Source organism: Salvelinus sp. IW2-2015, unplaced genomic scaffold (assembly GCF_002910315.2).
Source record: "Salvelinus sp. IW2-2015 unplaced genomic scaffold, ASM291031v2 Un_scaffold2053, whole genome shotgun sequence".
Classification (NCBI taxonomy): Eukaryota; Metazoa; Chordata; class Actinopteri; order Salmoniformes; family Salmonidae; genus Salvelinus; species Salvelinus sp. IW2-2015.
In genome coordinates, this window is record NW_019943397.1 from 92,360 (window position 1) to 112,907 (window position 20,548).

Sequence of the window (20,548 nt, forward strand, 5' to 3'; positions counted from 1 at the left end):
AAGAAGGGATTTAACATTTCATATTGTTTTCTAATAAGAAATAGACAACATTGCCTACTGTTCAGGAAATGGTAGTCAGAAATTGATGAAAATTGCTGGCATCTTCTGTGTTCCCTGTCTTGTGATCATTGTAAGATTTATCGTTTAACTTTACTACACAAAGGTCTAGTTGTTAGCTATTCAGACTTGTTTTCCCCTCAAACCATCCTGATCTCTCTCTCTTCTCTTCTCTCTCCGTCGCTCTCTACTCTCGTTCTCTCTTCCCTAGGAGCCTTTGGTAGTGAGGCCAGTGAAGGCTTTATCATTGGAGTGGATCCTGGTTAGGTGACTCCAGCTCCCAGGTAACTGGTCCAGTATGGATCCCTCCACACCAGACCCTATCGAGTCGCGCTCTGGGGCCTCCAGGAGCGCAACAGATCAGTGACGCTTGGCGGCAGAACATTTATGAGAATTTCATGCAGGAGGCTGGAGACAGGAGGCCTACAGCGGGACGGAGACGGGACCGAGCCCTCGGAGGATGGAGAGGGGGAGGACCATGGGAGGGCCAGGGGCAATAGGAGGGGGGAAACAGGGGGAGAGTAAGTTGGCAAGTGGCTCCCTGGGCTCTTCTCGGAAGCAGCTGGACCTGCTGTTTGAGAAGGCAGCAGGGGGTGGTAAACGCAGGGCCGGCTGGCTCTCCTAACACCCTCCTCAACCCTGCAATCAAGGACAGGAAGCTGGCAGCTACGTGGCCGCGCAGGAAAGTGGAAGGCAGTACTGGGTCACACTCAAAGGTAGGGCTCCCTCCGCCTTCCAACCTACACATGCTGGAATAAATCTGTAAAACATACAGAAACAATAGGGGACATCCCAAATGGCACTAATTCCCTATATAGTTGCACTTTCTTTTGACCAGAGCCCTAGTGCGCACCTATAAAAGGATAGGGTGCCATTTGGGATGCTGAGGTCCCCTTGGGAAGAAGTCCTTCTGACCACCATTGGACAACCTGGTTAATATAGTTGCAATGCACGTTGTTAGATATATGTTCTGTAGGTATTTCCCCTTAAGCTGTTGTGTTAGCGAAGCCTCCTCTCCTCTCTGGTGCTACAGGTGTACCCTTCTGTTCTATGAGACCTATGGGAAAGCAGCTGTCCGAGCAAGGAGCTGTCCCCGGCGCGTTACGCGCCTGGCTTTGCTGAGGACAGCATAGTCCAGGCGATCCCTGAACACCCCAAGAAGGAGCACGTTTCTGCCTGAGGCAACGGGCTACGGAGATGTTCTATCTGTTGCAGGTACGTTCTAACTCGAGCCTCGATGTACAGTACCTATATGCGCTATAGCGTCCATACCCACTGGCAGAAACTGCGACCAGATCTGGACCAGAACAGGTGATTAAAAATATATTATTATTATATATATAATATTATTTATTCTTTTTGCTGGGTCAGGCTTCGACCCCTGGTATCATTTAAACACACAAAGACAGGGAGAAGATGCATAGAAATTGCAGTAATTAGCTTTAAACCAGAAAAAGAATCTCTGCCCCATGGCAAAATGGTTGTAGAATTGCCTTGGAAATAGCTTTATAATTGCCAACATTTTTCTCTCCGCCAACAAAGACAGGTGTGAATCACGTTTGGGGTCGCATGGAATTTGTGAGGGGGGGTTTTGTTTACCAGCCATTAAATTTACATTATCCATCTGGACCTTTGGCCACCTTAGGAATGTGTGACGGACCTTTTCAATAGTAGTGGAGTACCCCTGCACTTCGTATGCACTGTGAACTCTGCACAATAGCTGGGGAATGAAAGGTTAGTTCCACACAGACTTGTTGTGCCATCAATGGAGGCACCTGTCATTTTGAATCTGCAGTACGTTCATCATTGTTGATGCAGTCTTTACAAATCTGACATTATACACTCTGAGCTTGTCTCTTGTTTATTTGTAGGATGTTCTCTTTTTTCTTAGAGCAACAAGTGTGAATGGCTGAGGGCGAAACATTTTTGGGGTTTAATGGTTTTACTACTTCTGGGCTTTGTTTATTTCCTGCTCCTGTCCTCACAGGTGGACAGGGTTGTGATTTCTACTCAGACTGCAGTCTGTTGAGAGGGTTTTGTAACAGCTCTCTATGACAAGCACAAGTATGGACCTTGTGGCCTGGACATCTGCTTTTTAAGGATTTTTCGTGTGCTGTTGTCTTTTGCTTGGTAAATGACCTACGTTGGTGTTGGTTATGTTCGTGTCTGGGTGTAGTTCAGCTTTACCAGCTCCATTGTTCAGGTGTATGTTTCTAATAGAAGGGGTGAAATGGAGTGTTGGGAAAAACCTCCCTACTGGCTGATCTGAGTAAGACTAGTCGTCGTATGATTTTTAAAAGGTTTGAAATTTTATTTCGCCTTTATTTTAACCAGGTAGGCCAGTTGAGAAACAGTTCTCATTTACACTGCGGACCTGGCCAGATATAAGCAATAGCAATTCGACACATACAACACACAGAGTGTACAACATAAACAAACGTAAAGTCTAATACCACAAAAGAAAAATAGAAAGATCCTATGTACAGTGTGAGCAAATGTAGAAAAGTAGGGAGGTAGGCAATAAATAGACCATGAGAGGCAATAAATAATTACAATTTAACGCAATTAATACTGGAGTGATAGATGTGGCAGATATGATGTGAAGTAAGATACTGTGTGCCAAAGAGCAAGAGGGTAAGTAAATACATGTGGTAGTTGGGTGTGCTTATTTTACTGATAGCGTCCTAAATGCCACATCTATAATTCCCTATATAGTGCCTCCGTTGGGCCCTGGTCACAAAGTAGGTGCACTATGTTTTAGGAATAGGGAGTGCCATTTTGATGCATCCAGCTGGTGTTGTTGTGGAAATAGGGTGTGTGGATTGCCTCATTTTTCTCACATTCCGAGAGGGAAGTCCTTTCTCTTGAATGTGCATTACCTCAGTTTTACGAGCGTTTGAAAGCACCTTCTTTTCCCAGAGAGTAACTTCATTTGTTCAGTACCAAGTGTTTACCAGACCACAAATCACAGCAGGGCTGTATCTACCGGCCAACCTCACCTGGCAACAACGGGGAAACCTTGGCTGACGGCAGTGAAGCCTTATAGCGAAAGTGTGACATGTGTCAAGGGCTTTTTGTTTGGCACTTAAGGATCCCATCTGGGAATAGAGAGAGAAAGAGCAGAGATGACAACGCATGGTTCCCCTGCCATTGGTCCTTACCGCTGGCCCTGTGTCACCTGTCCATGTTCCCCTGCCCTTCCCTTAGCCTGGCAAACTGTGTCCACCTGGTTCCATGTTCCCTGCCCTTTCCCTTAGCCTGGCACTGTGTCACCTGGCTCATGTTTCCCTTGCCTTCCCTTAGCCTGGCATGGTGTCCCTGGCTCCCATGTTCCCCTGCCTTCCCTTAGCCTGCACTGTGTCACCTGGCCCTATGTTCCCCTGCCCCTTCCCTTAGCCTGGCACTGTGTTCACCTGGCTCCATGTTCCCCTGCCCTTCGCTTAGCCTGGCACTGTGTCACCTGGCTCCATGTTCCCCTGCCCATTCCCCTTAGCCTGGCACTGTGTCACCTGGCCCTATTGCCTCACCATGCCCTTTCCCTTAGCCTGGCACTGTGTACCTGGCCCTAATTTTCCCTGCCCTTTCCCTTAGCCTGGCAACTGTGTCACCTGGTCCATGTTTCCCCTAACCCTTCCCTTCAGCCTGGCACTGTGTCAACCTGGCTCATGTTCTCCTACCCTTCCCTTAAGCCTGGCAACTGTGTGGTCAACCCTGGCTCCATTTTCCCCTGCCCCATGGCAACTGGTGTCACCTGGACAGTCAGTTCCCCTCCTTCCCTTAGCCTGGCACTGTGTCACCTGGCCTCCTGTCCTCCCTGCAGGCCTGCTAATCAGACGACCTGGAGACTGGTGACGCCATCCACTCTGCCAGTGCCTCTCTGCTGGCTAAGAGACAGGGGAAGGAGGACAAGCGGTGCGGTTCCTGAGGAGCCAGACGGGCGCCCTGCTGCAGAAGATAGACCTGGACAAGCACAGATGAAGAAGATGGCTGAGTTTGCACGCTGTCTGTCATCAGTGACAAAGGAACAGGAAGGCCATCAAGACCAGGAGGCACTGGGGGGTGTGGCGTGTGCGTGTGTGCGTGTGCGGTGTGCGTGTGTGCGTGTGTGTGTGTGTGTGTGTGTGTGTGTGTCAAGATCAGAGGCCACTGTTATGCCCCTAGCCATTCAAACAAGCAGTTTAGTTAAATTGGCCTATTAGTCATCAGTGTCCTGAGCTTCCATGGAAACCAGCACCATTTCTCCCTCTGTAGAACGCCACACATATACACCTGCATGACATCTTCCTGTCCACATAGCCTGCGAGTTAGAACGTTCATGTAATGGCTGAAATCATCACATTAATTACAAACCGTTCCTTGTGGTTTGGGAACATACTGATCATGAAGCCAGATGTGTTGGCAGCAGAAGTTTGTTGTAAACATGGGGTTTTATCTTCAGACCAAGCACAGATGACAATAAGGAAGTCATTTGTATTCCCAGATGTTCTCCAGTCTAACGGACTAGTACACCACACATTCGGTTCCACTCCACAAGAAGTCTGTTGTAATGGAAATCCAGATGAAGGGAGACATTTGCGTAAACACACACCAAGACGCAGACTCGAAGGAGGACAATTTTATTCTAGCACACAATGAAGATGAGGAGGACGTTTTTTGCGTAACACACCAATGAATTATGAGGAGGGACGTTTATTGCGTAAACACCAATTGAAGATGGGAGATATTTTATTGCGTAACAACACCAATGAAATGCAGGGAGGACGTTTTATTTGCGTAACAACACAATCAGATGAGGACGACGTTTTTTATTGCATAACACAGCCAATGCAAGATGAGAGGACGTTTTATTTTCGTAACACACCCAAGGAAGATGGGAGAACGTTTTATTGTGTAATGCACACCAATGCAGATGAGGAGGAGGAGGACGTTTTATTGCGTAACACACCAATGCAGATGAGGAGGACGTTTTATTGCGTAACACACCAATGAAGATGAGGAGGACGTTTTATTGCGTGACACACCAAATGCTGATGTGTTGACAGGATCCCAGTCAACAAATGGTGTCCCCCGCAAATGCCAGCCTATTCCCTATGTAGTACATAACTTTTGACTAAGGCCCATAGGGTTCTGGTCAAAAGTAGTGCACTATTTAGGGAATAGGGTGCCATTTGGGARACCGAAAGGCCAGGGGGTGGGTCATCATGCCCAGTTTGGGGATCAAACCCCCAGCTCCTCTGAGTCCTACTGCAGCTGGCCTCAACTCATCTCCAGGACCACTGGCCACTATCATGTCCGATGGTCAATCTCTCTGAAAGTGATACCAATTCTCTCTGCCATTTGAAGTGAACCTCTTAGACCTCATCTCTAGATGACAACTCTAATCTTACTGCTCTTCAAACAATGACACTGTTATTACACATTTACCCTCTGTGAAGGAGAGGGAGAGAGGGAGAGAGAGAAGAAATGGGGGAATGAGCAAGAGAGATTCCATCGTGTGTTGGATATGGGAGATTTAATGTGATTATGTGGCATAGCTCCAATGAGCCATGTGACTTGTTCTGCAGTTAGACACGCCCCTTTTGATCCCCTGATGCCATTCAGTCACCTCGTCACCCTCTGTGTACTATGGTGGGACCAGAGCCACATCTCATTAATAAAAACGTTTTTAAAATTCGCTGCTGTTTTGCTTTGTGTAATGTCACATCACCAACAATTTTGGAAATAAGGTTGCTAACATGGCGAACTGTGTCAAAGTTGGCCAAACTCTCTCTATTTACTGTATATGGTTCTGGGTTTGACTGTGAATATGTGTTTCTGCCTTGCKTGTTCTCTCATTGTCAATAAGAGGGTGGAGAAGTCATCCTGTCACCTTCAGAGTGACTCTAACCCTGTGTACTGTGATGTTATCCTGTCTGTCTGTCTGTTTCTCCCCAGATCCAGCAATGGGAGCAGAACCTGGAGAAGTTCAACATGGACCTGTTCCGGATGCGCTGTTACCTGGCCAGCCTGCAGGGCAGTGAGCTCCCCAACCCCAAGAGTCTCCTGGCCGTGGCCGGACGGCCCTCCAAGACCACCCTGGGACGCCTGGGGATCTTCTCTGTCTCCTCCTTTCATGCCCTGGTGATCTACTGCTTTACAACTATCTACTGCTATCAACCCTCCACTTGGGACATTGACATTTCACACGTTCTCTGGACCAGTTCCATTGAAAACTCGTTATTTATCCCCGTTTAAGAAAGCGATTAAGAATGTTATTGAATGCGGTCTGTATTTATTATGATCTGAAAACATCAGCCTGTTCTCTGATCAGATTTTTTATACAGATAAAATAAGTCTCTAACCACAGAAGTGATGTCTTTTAATGTCTGTTCTCAGATCTGCACCCGTGACGAGGCGACCCTGCGGAGGCGTTGCCAATCTCTTTCCCGGGGGACACGGAACAAGAGGGGTATCTTCTCTTCCCTCAAGGGTCTGGACAGCCTGACCAAACGCAGCAAGGAGAAGAGGCAGTCCGTGTCCCAGGTATTATACAACCTTCCTACAACCTCCCTACAACCTTCTTACAACCTCCCTACAACCTCCCTACAATCTGCGTACAACCGCCCTACAACCTATTTACAACTTCACTACAACCTTCCTACAACCTCCCTACAACCTCCCTACAATCTGCCTACAACCTCCCTACAACCGCCCTACAACCTATTTACAATTTCACTACAATCTCCGTACAACCTCCCTACAATCTTCTTACAACCTCCCTACAACCTCCCTACAATCTGCCTACAATCTTCTTACAACCTCCCTACAACCGCCCTACAACCGCCCTACAACCTATTTACAACTTCACTACAACCTTCCTACAACCTCCCTATAACCTCCCACTCCCACGTGAGTGGTCAAAGTAAAGAATAACTAATTGAGGAGGCAGATAATGTTCTTTGAGGATTACCCTCCCCAAAGCCTTTATTAGGTTAACTGAACCTGTCAGCTGGGAAAGATCTGTGCGGGTTACCCCCTGTTACCCCATTTGCTGCGGCGCCCATGTTTGCCTTTTTCCCGTTCTCCTTTTTATCACCTGTATAAACAATCTTTTACAAGAGATCTTGGCTCCGGACCCGACAGCACGTTTCTGGAGGCTGTCTCTTTTTGAACAGAGAGCATGTTTGATAAATCCAGCAGAGAAGAAGTGGAATGTGTTTCAAGCACTAACTGACTCCTCGCCAACCCATAAATTATCCAGACGGACAGGGTTGAACTTGCAACATTTTCCTGCGGGAGAGAGGCAGGGGGTTGCTCATCGTAAAGCTATCTTTCCTGTACGTCGTTTGGGAACATTCCAAACTGAGGCAATGATTGAGGGAGTTGTTTTGTTTTCCCCGGTCAGGGGCAGTAGTTAGCAACCTGCTGAAATTCTTATCATCAGTCATTGTTGTCAAGTCAATACTCTCCAACACCACTGTCCAAGTCCCAGCCCCCAGCCCCTATCCCAGCCCCTATCCCAGCCCCCAGCTGTCCCAGCCACTGCCACTGTCTTAGTCCCTGTCCAATCCCCTATTCCCCAGCCTCTATCCCAGCATCAGCCCCAGCACTATTCCCCAGCTCCAGCCCCTGCTGCAGCCCCAACCACTGTCCTTGTCCCAGCCCCCAGCCCATATCCCAGCTTTTGTGCCTGCATCTCCCTCTGTCTCTGTCTGATAAACAGCTAGCCTTCAGAGAGTGGTCTATTTTGGGATGTTGATAGGATCTGTTATCTTTAGGACTCCTGTGAAGGACAAACCACACTGGGGCCCCTCTGCCCACCATCATTGTTTAGTTCTGTCCAGTCAGTGTGACATTACATTAGACAGATTGACTTGTATAATATGATGATAGGATATACATAGTAAGCCCACTTCACCCCCCTGGCACATGCTCTGTGTTGACATTCTGAAAGATACATCTCACAGTCACACCTGGAGTCTGTTTACTCACATGTCCATATGCTGCTGATCCAGGCAGCATACGTTGGTAATGCCCAGGGGTGCCTGGGTAATCAGAACTATCACGGTAATAGATGGTCACTATGTAATATAATACACACACACATACACTGAGTATACCAAACATTAAGGACACCTTCTTAATATTGAGTTGCACCCCCCTTTTGCCCTCAGAACAGCCTCAATTCGCCAGGGCATGGACTCTACAAGGTGTTGAAAGTGACTACAGGGATGCTGACCCATGTTGACTCCAATGCTTCCCACAGTTGTGCCAAGTTGTCTGGATGTCCTTTGGGTGGTGGACCATTCTTGATACACACAGGAAACTGTTGAGCATGAAAAACCCAGCAGTGTTGCAGTTCTTGACACAAACCGGTGCGCTGGGCACCCTACTACCATAACCCGTTCAAAGGCACCTAAATCTTTTGTCTTGATCATTCACCCTCTGAATGGCACATATACACATTATGTGTCTCAATTGTCTCAAGGCTTAAAGATCATTCTTTAACCGGTCTCCTCCCCTTCATCTACACTGATTGAAGTGACATCAATAAGGAATCATAGCGTTCACCTGCATTCACCTGGTCAGTCTATGTCATGGAAAGAGCATAATGTATTGTACACTCAGTGTATAACATGACGGCCTCTGATCTCTGTACACAGGTCAAACGTACAGTAGTGCCCAAATCCGTACATGATTCCCTCCGTAGTCATGGGGCAGAGAGATATCCCAGCAGTGAAGGTCTTTGTTATGAGGCTGAGAGAGAAAGCTTAGTCTCACTATAGAGGCCAGCTAGACCACTCAATGGAACAGAGATGGAACAGACATTAGAAGCCACATGTGGTTAATTGTTGTAAGCTGCAGCATGCCAGCCCAATGGCGACAAACAGATGGTCTGTGTAAACCACCGTGCCGTCCCACTAAACGTCCTACAGCCCCACATTTACCAAAGGGGATCTACTCTACCCCCTTCTCTCTGCTAGCACAGCAGTTTGTTTTTATTGTAGGGTGATTGGGGGTTGATCACTTTAAGAGCCTGGTAATCGCTTCCAGAGAGCTGTAATGTCAGTGAGTGAAATCAGCCAGTCAAATCAGCCAGTCAGAAAAGGTACAGATGTAAAATGACTAGATCATTCAAGCATTTTGAGTCCTTTGTACTGAGATTGTTGTTTAGTTCTAGTAAGCTGCTGGCATTTGTTGACACAGGTATGGTATCTCGTCTCTGTGGTGGTCCTGCCTGCTGCTGCTGGTGGTAGAGGTATCTCTGCTGAGGGCAGACTGGTATCTTGGTGTAGGGGAGACAGTCTCCATCCCCGCCAGCCTGATGAGGGCCGTTCCATCTGCCTGACTCCCAGACCTGTAATTTCAACATCACCAAACCCATTATTTCTTCCCATAGATCCTCCCGAGGCTGATTTAGGTCTCAATCTGGATCCGAATAGTATCAAAGCCTTTGGTTTTAGAGAGATAATTTTAAATTATATGTAAATATAGACCAGGTAGTTATTTTTTGTGTGCATTTTGCTCCTTGATCACTTATGAATGTGTCTGTTTTCCATGTTGCAGGTTGTTGAAGGACAAAGTGTTGGAGTGCCTGCTGGCCATGTCCTCAACCACAGCAGCTCTGAGGTAAAGTAAGCACTTTGTCCGGAAAACATTTTCCAACATGTTAACTCATCATTTCTGCAACCAGTGGAAATATGTGAACACTTCATCTTTCACTAGCTAACCACATTGCAATATTCTATTCAATAACTTTAGGTTGTCATGGATACATTTGATACATCAACCTTTTTTCCTCTGTTGAAGAAAGTCTCCTAATACTGCCCCTATGTTTGCTCTAGAAGCAGGTGTTAGAGAGAAGTGCATCCAAAATGGCACCCTATATTCTATATAGTGCACTACTTTTGACCAGGGCACGTGGTGACCAGAGCCCTATGGGTATTGCACGATATAGGGAATAGGGTGTCATTTGGGATGTAGTCGAGGTGTATTGTTGTTGATCAATCTCAGCCTAATAGGGGATAGTGAGGTTGGGGGGTGTGGAGGAATGGAGGGGGGGGCTTTCTATTCACACGGGGTCGGGGTTAGCACAGCTGTCACAGCAGCATCCTGATATGTTGACACTGCTTCATGCAAACAGGCAGGCGTGAGGAGGACAGAGAGCCCTTCGAGGGTCTGGGGGATGGGGGGGTTAGGCCGACGGAGAATTCCATTGTCACCCAGTGACAGCCCTCTGTACGGCCAGAGAATGGGACCCCCCCCCCCCCACAGACCTGTTGTTGTGTGCTTTCAATGTCTTTTGGCTTTAGTTCGATAGACACATAGGTCAGCTGAGACTGGCATGAAAACACACACTGCTGTTGGGGTTTTAATTAAACATCTACCCCCCCCCCCCCCCCCACAGACCTGTTGTTGTGTGCTTTCAATGTCTTTTGGCTTTAGTTCGATAGACACATAGGTCAGCTGAGACTGGCATGAAAACACACACTGCTGTTGGGGTTTTAATTAAACATCTACGATTGATAGATTTTGTTAATCACAGTTTATTTTTTGTCATAGTGTATTAATATTATAAGAATAATATCTTGTGGCAAAAGTCACAGAATTCAGAACTTTTCACCACAATGCCAAGAGAGATGTTATATACCTGATTTAATTATTTGAACTTGTTTAATATAAAACACCTATTTATAAAATACCTATTATCAGTTAAGAAACCTAAATGAACTCCTCCCTCTTTGTCTCTCCGTAACAGAGATTGGACGCTCTTGCCAAAATGCAGTTGATAGCACCACCTAAAGGCAACCCTTGGTACAGRAGTTTGGAAACTCCAGTCTGTGTGAATATGCCCGAAAGCCAAACAGTTACTCTGCACATCAAACCCGATTTCCTCGTATCAGATGTGCTATCTTTGGCCTGTAAGGTAAGCATACTGCATCTATCGCCTCATTATTAATACATTTCAACACTCTCCTAACTCTGAAGTCAGCATTTTGCAGTGAATTCTCCAGTGACTGATATGGATGTTAAAGGCAATCCGGGAATGATAGAAGAGAATTGCTCTGGATTCCTCAATAATTCATGCTTTCTCTCAATAGAAAGTTCATTCACTACAGCATAATTTTAGCTGATAGGGAACATGAAGAGTGTTAGTGGTTGTGCGGGAGTGTAGCTAGTTACCGTAGCTGAAGACACTGAACATTTCTGACACACTGAGGTGACGTCACTAATGGCACCCTATTCCCTATATAGTGCACTACTTTTAAACACAGCCCTCTATGGGTCTTGGTCAAAAGTAGTGCAGTGGTGTAGTGCAAAAGTAGTGCACAACATAAGGAATAAGGTGGCATTCTGGACGTAGCCTCATTGTTTCCTGGTCAAAAGTAGGGCACTACATAGGYATTAGGGAGCCATTTGGGCCCATAGGGATTAGGGAGCCATTTGGGTCGCACATTGACTCATCCACTTGGGTCTTGAACTAGGACAGGCACCTGGACCCGAGCCAGCACTGCCTGCGTGTGAGAAGGCTGGTGGGTCAGGACACAGAGACCAGCTCCCCAGCACTCACAGACCCACTACGAGACCTGGTAAGGCCCCAGCTATACAGTAGCAATTCACTGATACAAGCATTCATTGATTTATTCAGTCACTTATTGTGTTATCTCGGAGTCAATACTTGCTACATTTCAAGATTAAACCATAATTCCAGGATTATTATAATTTTGTTTCAGAGAGAACATTTCTGGCCCCTTTAGGAAGTACATTGATTATGTGTTGATGAGTTCTTCACTCTTCTATGTTCTTCTTCTGAAAGGTGTATGATGAGCTAGAGGTCTTCCCGCTCAATGTTTTCACCATACAGCTGTCCCGCCCAGACACAGCAGTGGACTTTGGTGAGTAGGGATTGTGTGGAGTGGGGATTGTGTGTGTGTTTGTTTGTGTCTGTGTGTGTGTCTGTGTCTCTGTGTGTTTGCAAAAAATGGCTTATTTACACTTCGGTTGCCTTATTACAGTATAATATCATGTGTTACTCTGTTTTAATCTCTGACCTATCCCACCTGTAGGCTTTGCTGTGACCGGCCATGTAGACGGAACCAGGAAAGGCCATGTCTATGTGAGTYAGGTAACTCCAGAGGGACTGGCTTTCACTGAAGGTACGTCAATTCATAGTTGTGGTGTGCTGGCGCTCTGACCAAGAAGTAAAAAATTGTCTGGACCACTACTGTCCTAGGAATGTAAAACTGCAATAGTAAAGGTGGTTCAAGATGGCAGCTTAATTCAATTAATTATTTAACATAAATAAACAGACTTTATTTCAGGAATAGAACACAGAGTACAGATGATGTATCTTACCTAGTGACAAACACTAACAGCCTGATTAGTAATGTCTCTTTCCCTCAGGTCTGAGAGCGGGGGATGAGATCCTGTTTCTGAATGGGACCAGTGTGTCCTCCCTGGACATGGGTCTGATGCACCTGTTGTTCAGCCACCAGACCCTCCATCTGTTGCTCAGACGAGAGGACACGACCACTGAGGACCATACCTTTGTCTGGCCAGACTGTGGCCCCTGGCAGCCAGCACCACCGCCACCCAGCCACTGTGGCCCCTGGCAGCCAGCACCACCACCATCCAGCCACTGTGGCCCCTGGCAGCCAGCACCACCGCCACCCAGCCACTGTGGCCCCTGGCAGCCAGCACCACCGCCACCCAGCCACTGTGGCCCCTGGCCTACAGGTATAGAAAGCACATTCTATAGAAAAGTTTATGGTCATATGCACATCCTTAAAGACATAGGTGCTGGGCTAATAAAGAATACTAGTATAGAACAAGAAGGCCCGCACATTCTTTAAGCTCTCAATTCACTGCTTTATTGACAACGTTTTAAAACGGGACTTCTTGTTCTAAAGATTCTAAAGTTCACATTCCTCATCTTCATACAGATACTATTATTGACATTGGGGTACTTCTTAACCTATTTGAACTAACTCAACATTTGGTTTACTGGAGGGCATTCAGTGTCTTCTACCGGCAGGTTTTATTTTTTCAGCACTAGAGGGCCTCAGGCCAAAGTATCTTTGATAAGCCAGTGTGTCTGTTGAGAGGAATGCCATGCTGCCCAGCCAATTCCGCAGGGTGTTCAGGCCTGGCTGGAGACATTCAAATGCCTCATGCTGATTCAATTAAGAGGATGTGAAGACAGCTGGCATGTCTGACTGGTCTGGGCAGCGCAGCACGGTCACGCCATGATGGAGCTAGCTAGGATCATTATTGTCCTCATTACATCATGCAATAGTATGTGATTAGATCACTGATTACTGCCATGAGCATAGACCATCATTAAATCACTGACAAACAAAGTTTATATATATTGTTGAAAAACAGATACTGAATTTACACTGAGTATGCCAAACATTAGGTAACACCTTGAGTTACAGGGAACTGTTGAGCGTGAAAAACCTAGCAGTGTTGCAGTTCTTGACAAAAATCCTTATTTAACCTGTCTCCTCCCCTTCATCTACACTGATTGAAGTAGATTTAAGTGACATCAATAAGGGATCATAGCTTTTACCTGGATTCACCTGGTCAGTCTATGTCATGGAAAGAGCAGATGTTCATAATGTTTTGTACACTCAGTGTATAATAATAGTCTCTATTCTGTCTAAAACAGATGATAAAAACTTTTTTATTCCTGTTGGTGTGAGGCCAAGTAAGCTGTATAAGACCCCTGCGAGAGTAGGTGTGAGGCCAAATTAATTGCTCCTGCCTGCTGGGCTTGTAGTGAAGCCAGATCGATGGTGGTTGACACCAGTCAGGTGCACTTAACCTCCCCGCCAGTACAGAACATCCACCATCCATCCCACGGACTGCTGTAAAACTGCCTCCAGTGCTTTAAACCAGGAATTCCCTCTCAGCACCTGTATGTGTGTTTGTGCACAAGCTTTCTGGCCCGTCTTTAATCATACTGTCCTGTCTGCTTATCTCTCAGATATGCCGCTGCCCCAGGAGCTTCCAGACTGCTCTGTAAAGTCTCCCTTTCAGGAGCTGTCACAACAACCACAACCCGCTGATGGGACGGAGCAGCTCGGCCAGGTGAGATGGAGTGTGTGTGTGTGTGTCAGGTGAGGGTTAAGAGCAGCGAGTGGTGTGTTTGATGGCGTGTCCTGTGTTGGTGATCAGGGCAGCTGCTAAAATTAGATGAGTGGCCAGGAGAGTACTGGCTCAGGTTCGACAAACTCCAGGGATGAATGGCTACAAGCAGAGGTCAGAACGCCCAGCCTGGCGTGTAGCATGTTGTTTCTATCCAGCTCCACCAGCGGGGCTATGTGCTGGCTTCTGCCCCAGGAGGATGAGGTGGGGGTGAGGGACTTCATCCCTGGGACTTTCACCCTGCCGTCTCTCAGGCAGTCCCTGAAGGACATGCTGGCCGTGCTGCTGGATGAGGTAATCTCCTGTGTGGCCCGCGAGCAGGCAGCCGACAGGATCGCTCTGCTGGTTGTACTGTAGCTACTGTAATGTAGTGCCTCTCTGTATTGTAGTTACTGTACTGCAGGGTTGGAGTCAATTCCAATTGAAGTCACTCAATCCAGGAAGTGATTTTAATTAAAACATTTCAAATTCAAAAAAACGTTTGAAATAATTAGCTTCTCCTTTTCAGTTTATTGAGAAATCATTGAAAACAGATGCGATTACTGAATTGTAATTTGAGTTTATTTCCTGAATTGACTGACTTCAATTTTAATTGACCTGCTGTATTGTACTGCACTGATTATGTATTGGTACTGTAGCTAGTGTTGTTCTGGTGTTATTGCTTGGGAAGGAGAGTTTTTACTGTTCAGGTCTTACTGTAGGTATAACTTATAGGATACATAGGCTACACGCTCCTGAGAGATACACAGAGAACACATGTTACAGGAAATAATAAGCCCATACATGCTCATGCTTATTTTCACCTTTGTCCACGTTTGCTTCTATTTCAGAGAGTATTTTAAAGCTGGATTGCAGCACAGCACAACAGTCCTAACCAGAGGGATTTATCAGTTTGTCAGCACTTTATTATAGCCTGACAGGAGAAATTATGATGACAAATGGGCAAAGCTCTGGCTCGGGATCCTTCCTGCTACTGGGGGTTGCCTGGTGTGTGTGTGTTTACCGGTGATTGTGCTGCCTTTCTTTGGCAAATCTACTGAAGATCTTTGAGTGAAAGTGGTGTCAATGTGGATGGATGGAAGTATATGATGTGACATGCTTGTTCAGTAACTAGACTCCCGGTTATGTATCAGATATCATGCTGTTAGTTGCTCTGTCTCATGTCTTATGAAAAACTTAATAGCAGTGTTTACCCACAGTGTCCAAATCTCTCTGATCCTGTTTTGCCCATGATACAGCAGCCTGGCTTAAACCTATGGGCCCTCGTCAAAAGTAGTGCACTATTAGGGAATAGGATGTCATTTAGGATATATACCTGGCTCTCTGCACTTTCTGCCTCTCCAAATACAGAGGTTTGACAGACATGCTCTCGGAACTACAGAAGGGGTCGATGATTTAAACTGGCATTATGATTAGGTGCTTGTCACAGTAGATTCAGGGCTGAGTTGTAACTTAACTCCCCAGAGTAAAGGGCAGTCATTTGATATTCAGAGCTGATATGAGAATCTCTCCTAACTCGTCTCTCTTCTGTTTCCTCAGAATGTTGAAACGGTGTGCTCGCTGAACCAGACCTTCCCAGAGGGCCGTGGGGCAGCGGGGACAGTGGTGGTGGAGGGCCAGAGGAACCCCTACTCCATGGAGCCCCCTGGTCCCCAGACGCCCCCCTGCCCCAGACACATGTCCATCTCTGAGAGGCTCTGTAAGGTCATACAGGAATTGGTGGACACAGAGAAGTCCTACGTCAAGGTACACACCTGGCCCATTATTCACCAAGTGTCTCAGAGTAGGAGTTATGATCTAGGATCCGTTTATCCTTTTAGATAAGGATGAATAGATGATATGAACAAGGGGAACCTGATCCTAGATCAGCACGTCTAAACAAAAGAGAGGTCAGGGCCTATTCACGACGTGTATCAGAGTAGGAGTTATGATCTAGGATCACTTTTGCCTTTTAGATAGTAATGAATGAACAGAGGGGATCTGATCCTAAATCAGCACTCCTGTTCTGAGACACTTTATGAACGCGGGTCCCTCACATTCTGCTGCCCTATCTAAGAGAATGCTGGAACATCCTCTCTGGGATTTATAATAGATGGTCTCTCTTTATTAATGATCTGCCCGTTAATGAATGGTCTCTAAGTGGCTGTTTGTTAATGATCTCTAGTAGCATTTAGTGTAATGCATATTTATTTACCCTCTGTTTCTTTAACGTCCATGTGTCAGGCTGAGGAGAATGAGGATGTCACAGTCTGATAGTGATGATGTCACAGTGATGATGTCACAGTCTAGTAGTGATGATGTCATAGTCTGATAGTGATGATGTTATAGTCTGACAGTGATGATGACACAGTGATGATGTCACAGTGGGATAGTGATGATGTTTCAGTCTAGTAGTGAAGATGTCACAGTCTGATAGTGATGATGTTATTGTCGGTTAGTGGTGAAGTCACAGTCTAATGAAGTTCCTTCTCTGTCTCTGTCCCTCAGGACCTGGGCTGTCTGTTTGACATCTACCTGACACCTCTACAGAGTGAGACCTTCCTCAGCCACGATGAGGTACAGTACAGATGGGTGTGGGCAATTAAAAAAATATAGCCTACATGTAAAATGTCTACATATAGGCTATTTTACATGTCTAAACACATTACAGTATGTGCTTATTTGATTATGACTTGTTAGTAAGCTGTATGTTAGTGTGACAACCGGGGTTTGAACCTGGGTGTTAGGGATTTAACTCAAGTCTTCAGATCTTAGACAAGTCTATCCATCACATGAGCATGGTTCCCAACCACCTCTGTTACATTAGCTGTAAATCTCTTTCCATCTTCTATTCTGTACTTTTTTAGCATTTAGTTTGCTATGTAGTGTATGTACAGTAGCTAAATGGTGCCTATAAAGGCTTTCAAATGATCAATAATCTTCTGTCCCCTGGTTCGTTTCTAACTGTTGTCATCTCCTTCCTCCACTAGATGGAGTCTCTGTTTGGCAGTCTGCCTGAGATGCTGGACTTCCAGAGAGTGTTCCTACACACCCTGGAGGAGCGCATCGCCTCCTCCCCCAACTTCAGCTCCCTGGAGACTCCGGAACAATTCAAGGTACAGTATATCCACAACAAGTCTGGTGATATGTGTGAAATGGCACCCTATTCCCATAGGGTTCTGGTCAAAAGTAGTGCACTATGTAGGMAATAGTGTGCCATTTGGAACACATGTTGGGGGTCTAGTGGGAAGCTTCACATTTCATTAACAGGATGTTACTTAGCCTACTGACTGCAGTGTTAGTCAGCGGTAGGCCTGTTTGATGTTTACAGGAAGTGACTGTGCATTCTCTCTTTTTCTTTCTGCATCCAGAAACTTCTTCTCTCGCTGGGGGGCTCCTTCCTCTACTATGCCGACCACTTCAAGCTCTACAGCGGCTTCTGTGCCAACCACATCAAAGTCCAGAAGGTTCTGGAACGAGGTAAGGCTGATTGATAGCTATGCTATCTCATGTACAGTAGATCTGAACATCCCACTTACAGTACCCGGTTCAACCATAGGCTGGAAAATGCCATCTAAGTGAAAAGTCAGTGAAAATTCTGAGGATCAAAAGCCTGCTTTCTCATGTACACTAGACCAGAATATCCCATCTACTCAGTTAATCATAAAATGCCATCTGAAAAGCCAGTGCAAAGGCAGGGAATCAATACCTGCTTTTGCGATTCATCCACACACTTAGCCTAAGTCCTAATTTCCGGTTTACAGCGAAGACGGACCGGGCCTTCAAGCAGTTCCTGGAGGCGAGAAACCCCACCAAGCAGCACTCATCCACCCTGGAGTCCTACCTCATTAAGCCAGTCCAGAGAGTGCTCAAGTACCCCCTGCTGCTCAGACAGCTGGTCTCCCTGACCGACTCAGAGAGCGAGCAGCACAGCCACCTCACAGGTAGGACTACATATGACAGGGCTTATGTATGAGCATGCATAGACTCATACAGGGACACACACACACACACACACACACACACACACACACAAAAACCATAAGACACACAGCACACACCCATTGCCAGGTCTGTCTGATGTGCTAGGCTTGAGCTCTATTGACGTGTGCTGTAACACTTCTCCGTCTGTCTGTCTGTCTGTCTGCATCCATCAGAGGCCCTGAGAGCCATGGAGAAGGTGGCCAGTCACATCAATGAGATGCAGAAGATCTACGAGGACTACGGAACTGTGTTTGACCAGCTYGTGGCAGAGCAGAGTGGCCCTGAGAAAGAGGTAGAGCATAGCCACCACACATACCATTATATGAGTGATATTACAAAAGATATTGGTCCTCTGTGGCTCAGCTGGTAGAGCATGGTGCTTGCAACGCCTGGGTTGTGGGTTTCATTCCCGCTGCGGCCTCCCATATGAAAATGTATGCAATCATGCGATTGTAAATTGCTTGTACATCATTTAGCAGTCTGCTAAATGACATACACTATACAGTTGAAGTCGGAAGTTTACATACATCTTAGCCAAATACAACTCAGTTTTTCACAATTCCTGACATTTAATCAATGTAAAAATTCCCTGTCTTAAGTCAGTAAGGATCACCACATTATTTTAAGAATGTGAAATGTCAGAATAATAGTACAGAGAATGATTTATTTCAGCTTTTATTTCTTTCATCACATTCCCAGTGGGTCAGAAGTTTACATACACTCAATTAGTATTTGGTAGCATTGCCTTTAAATTGTTTAACTTGTGTCAAACGTTTCGGGTAGCCTTCCGCAAGCTTCCCACAATAAGTTMGGTGAATTTTGGCCCATTCCTCTTGACAGAGCTGGTGTAACTGAGTCAGGTTTGTAGGCCTCCTTGCTCGCACACACMTTTTCAGTTCTGCCCACAAATTTTCTATCGGATTGAGGTCAGGGCTTTGTGATGGCCACTCCAATACCTTGACTTTGTTGTCCTTAAGCCATTGTTCCACAACTTTGGAAGTATGCTTGGGGTCGTTGTCCATTTGGAAGACCCATTTGCGACTAAGCTTTAACTTCCTCACTGATGTCTTGAGATGTTGCTTCAATATATCCACATAATTTTCCTGCCATCTATTTTGTGAAGTGCACCAGTCCCTCCTGCAGCAAAGCACCCCACCAACATGATGCTGCCAACCGTGCCTCACGGTTGGGATGGTGTTCTTCGGCTTGCAAGCCTCACTTTATCCTCCAAACATAACGATGGTCATTATGGCCAATCAGTTCTATTTTTGTTTCATCAGACCAGAGGACATTTCTCCAAAAGTACGATCTTTGTCCCCATGTACTGTTGCAAACCGTAGTCTGGCTTTTCTATGGCGGGTTTGGAGCAGCGGCTTCTTCCTTGCTGAGCGGCCTTTCAGGTTATGTCGATATAGGACTCGTTTTACTGTGGATATAGATACTTTTGTACCTGTTTCCTCCAGCATCTTCACAAGGTCCTTTGCTGTTGTTCTGGGATTGATTTGCACTTTTCGCACCAAAATACGTTCATCTCTAGGAGACAGAACGTGTCTCCTTCCTGAGCAGTATGACGGCTGCTTGGTCCCATGGTGTTTATACTTGCGTACTATTATTTGTACAGATGAACGTGGTACCTTCAGGTGTTGCTCCCAGGGATGAAGCAGACTTGTGGAGGTCTACAATTATTCTGCTGAGGTCTTGGCTGATTTCTTTTGATTTTCCCATGATGTCAAGCAAAGAGGCACTGAGTTTGAAGGTAGGCCTTGAACTACATCCACAGGTACACCTCCAATTGACTCAAATTATGTCAATTAGCCTATCAGAAGCTTCTAAAGCCATGACATCATTTTCTGGAATTTTCCAAGCCGTTTAAAGGCACAGTCAACTTGGTGTATGTAAACTTCTGACCCGCTGGAATTGTGATACATTGAATTAAGTGAAATAATCTGTCTGTAAACAATTGTTGAAAAAATTACTTGTGTCATGCACAAAGTAGATGTCCTAACCGACTTGCCAAAACTATAGTTTGTTAACAAGAAATTTGTGGAGTGGTTGAAAAACAAGTTTTAATGACTCCAACCTAAGTGTATGTAAACTTCCGACTTCAACTGTATATACAAAGGTATGTGGACACCCCTTCAAATTAGTGGATTTGGCTATTTCAGCCACACCCATTGCTGACAGGTGTATAAAATTGAGCACCCAGCCATGCAATCTCCATAGACAAACATTGGCAGTAGAATGGCCTTACTGAAAAGCTCTGTGACTTTCAACGTGGCGCTGTCATAGGATTCCACCTTCCCAACAAGTAAATCCGTCAAATTTCTGCCCTGCTAGAGCTGCCTTAGTCAACTGTAAGTGCTGTTATTGTYAAGAGGAAACGTCCAGGAGCAACAAC

General features: G+C 45.9%; 1 protein-coding gene across 2 annotated transcripts in view; it reads left to right on the forward strand.

The window, feature by feature from the left end:
* LOC112072826 (rho guanine nucleotide exchange factor TIAM2-like) overlaps positions 1-20,548 on the forward strand; it is an 82,616-nt gene that overhangs the window by 57,047 nt on the left and 5,021 nt on the right. For both annotated transcript variants that reach the window (XM_024140224.2, XM_024140223.2), the window contains exons 6-20: positions 5,992-6,177; positions 6,433-6,579; positions 9,604-9,666; positions 10,796-10,963; positions 11,523-11,627; positions 11,855-11,933; positions 12,105-12,194; positions 12,442-12,774; positions 14,027-14,130; positions 15,727-15,933; positions 16,675-16,743; positions 17,157-17,282; positions 17,538-17,646; positions 17,931-18,110; positions 18,324-18,442. In XM_024140224.2, coding sequence (XP_023995992.1) covers positions 5,992-6,177; positions 6,433-6,579; positions 9,604-9,666; positions 10,796-10,963; positions 11,523-11,627; positions 11,855-11,933; positions 12,105-12,194; positions 12,442-12,774; positions 14,027-14,130; positions 15,727-15,933; positions 16,675-16,743; positions 17,157-17,282; positions 17,538-17,646; positions 17,931-18,110; positions 18,324-18,442 — 2,085 coding nt within the window. The remainder of the gene's footprint in view (positions 1-5,991; positions 6,178-6,432; positions 6,580-9,603; positions 9,667-10,795; positions 10,964-11,522; positions 11,628-11,854; positions 11,934-12,104; positions 12,195-12,441; positions 12,775-14,026; positions 14,131-15,726; positions 15,934-16,674; positions 16,744-17,156; positions 17,283-17,537; positions 17,647-17,930; positions 18,111-18,323; positions 18,443-20,548) is intronic.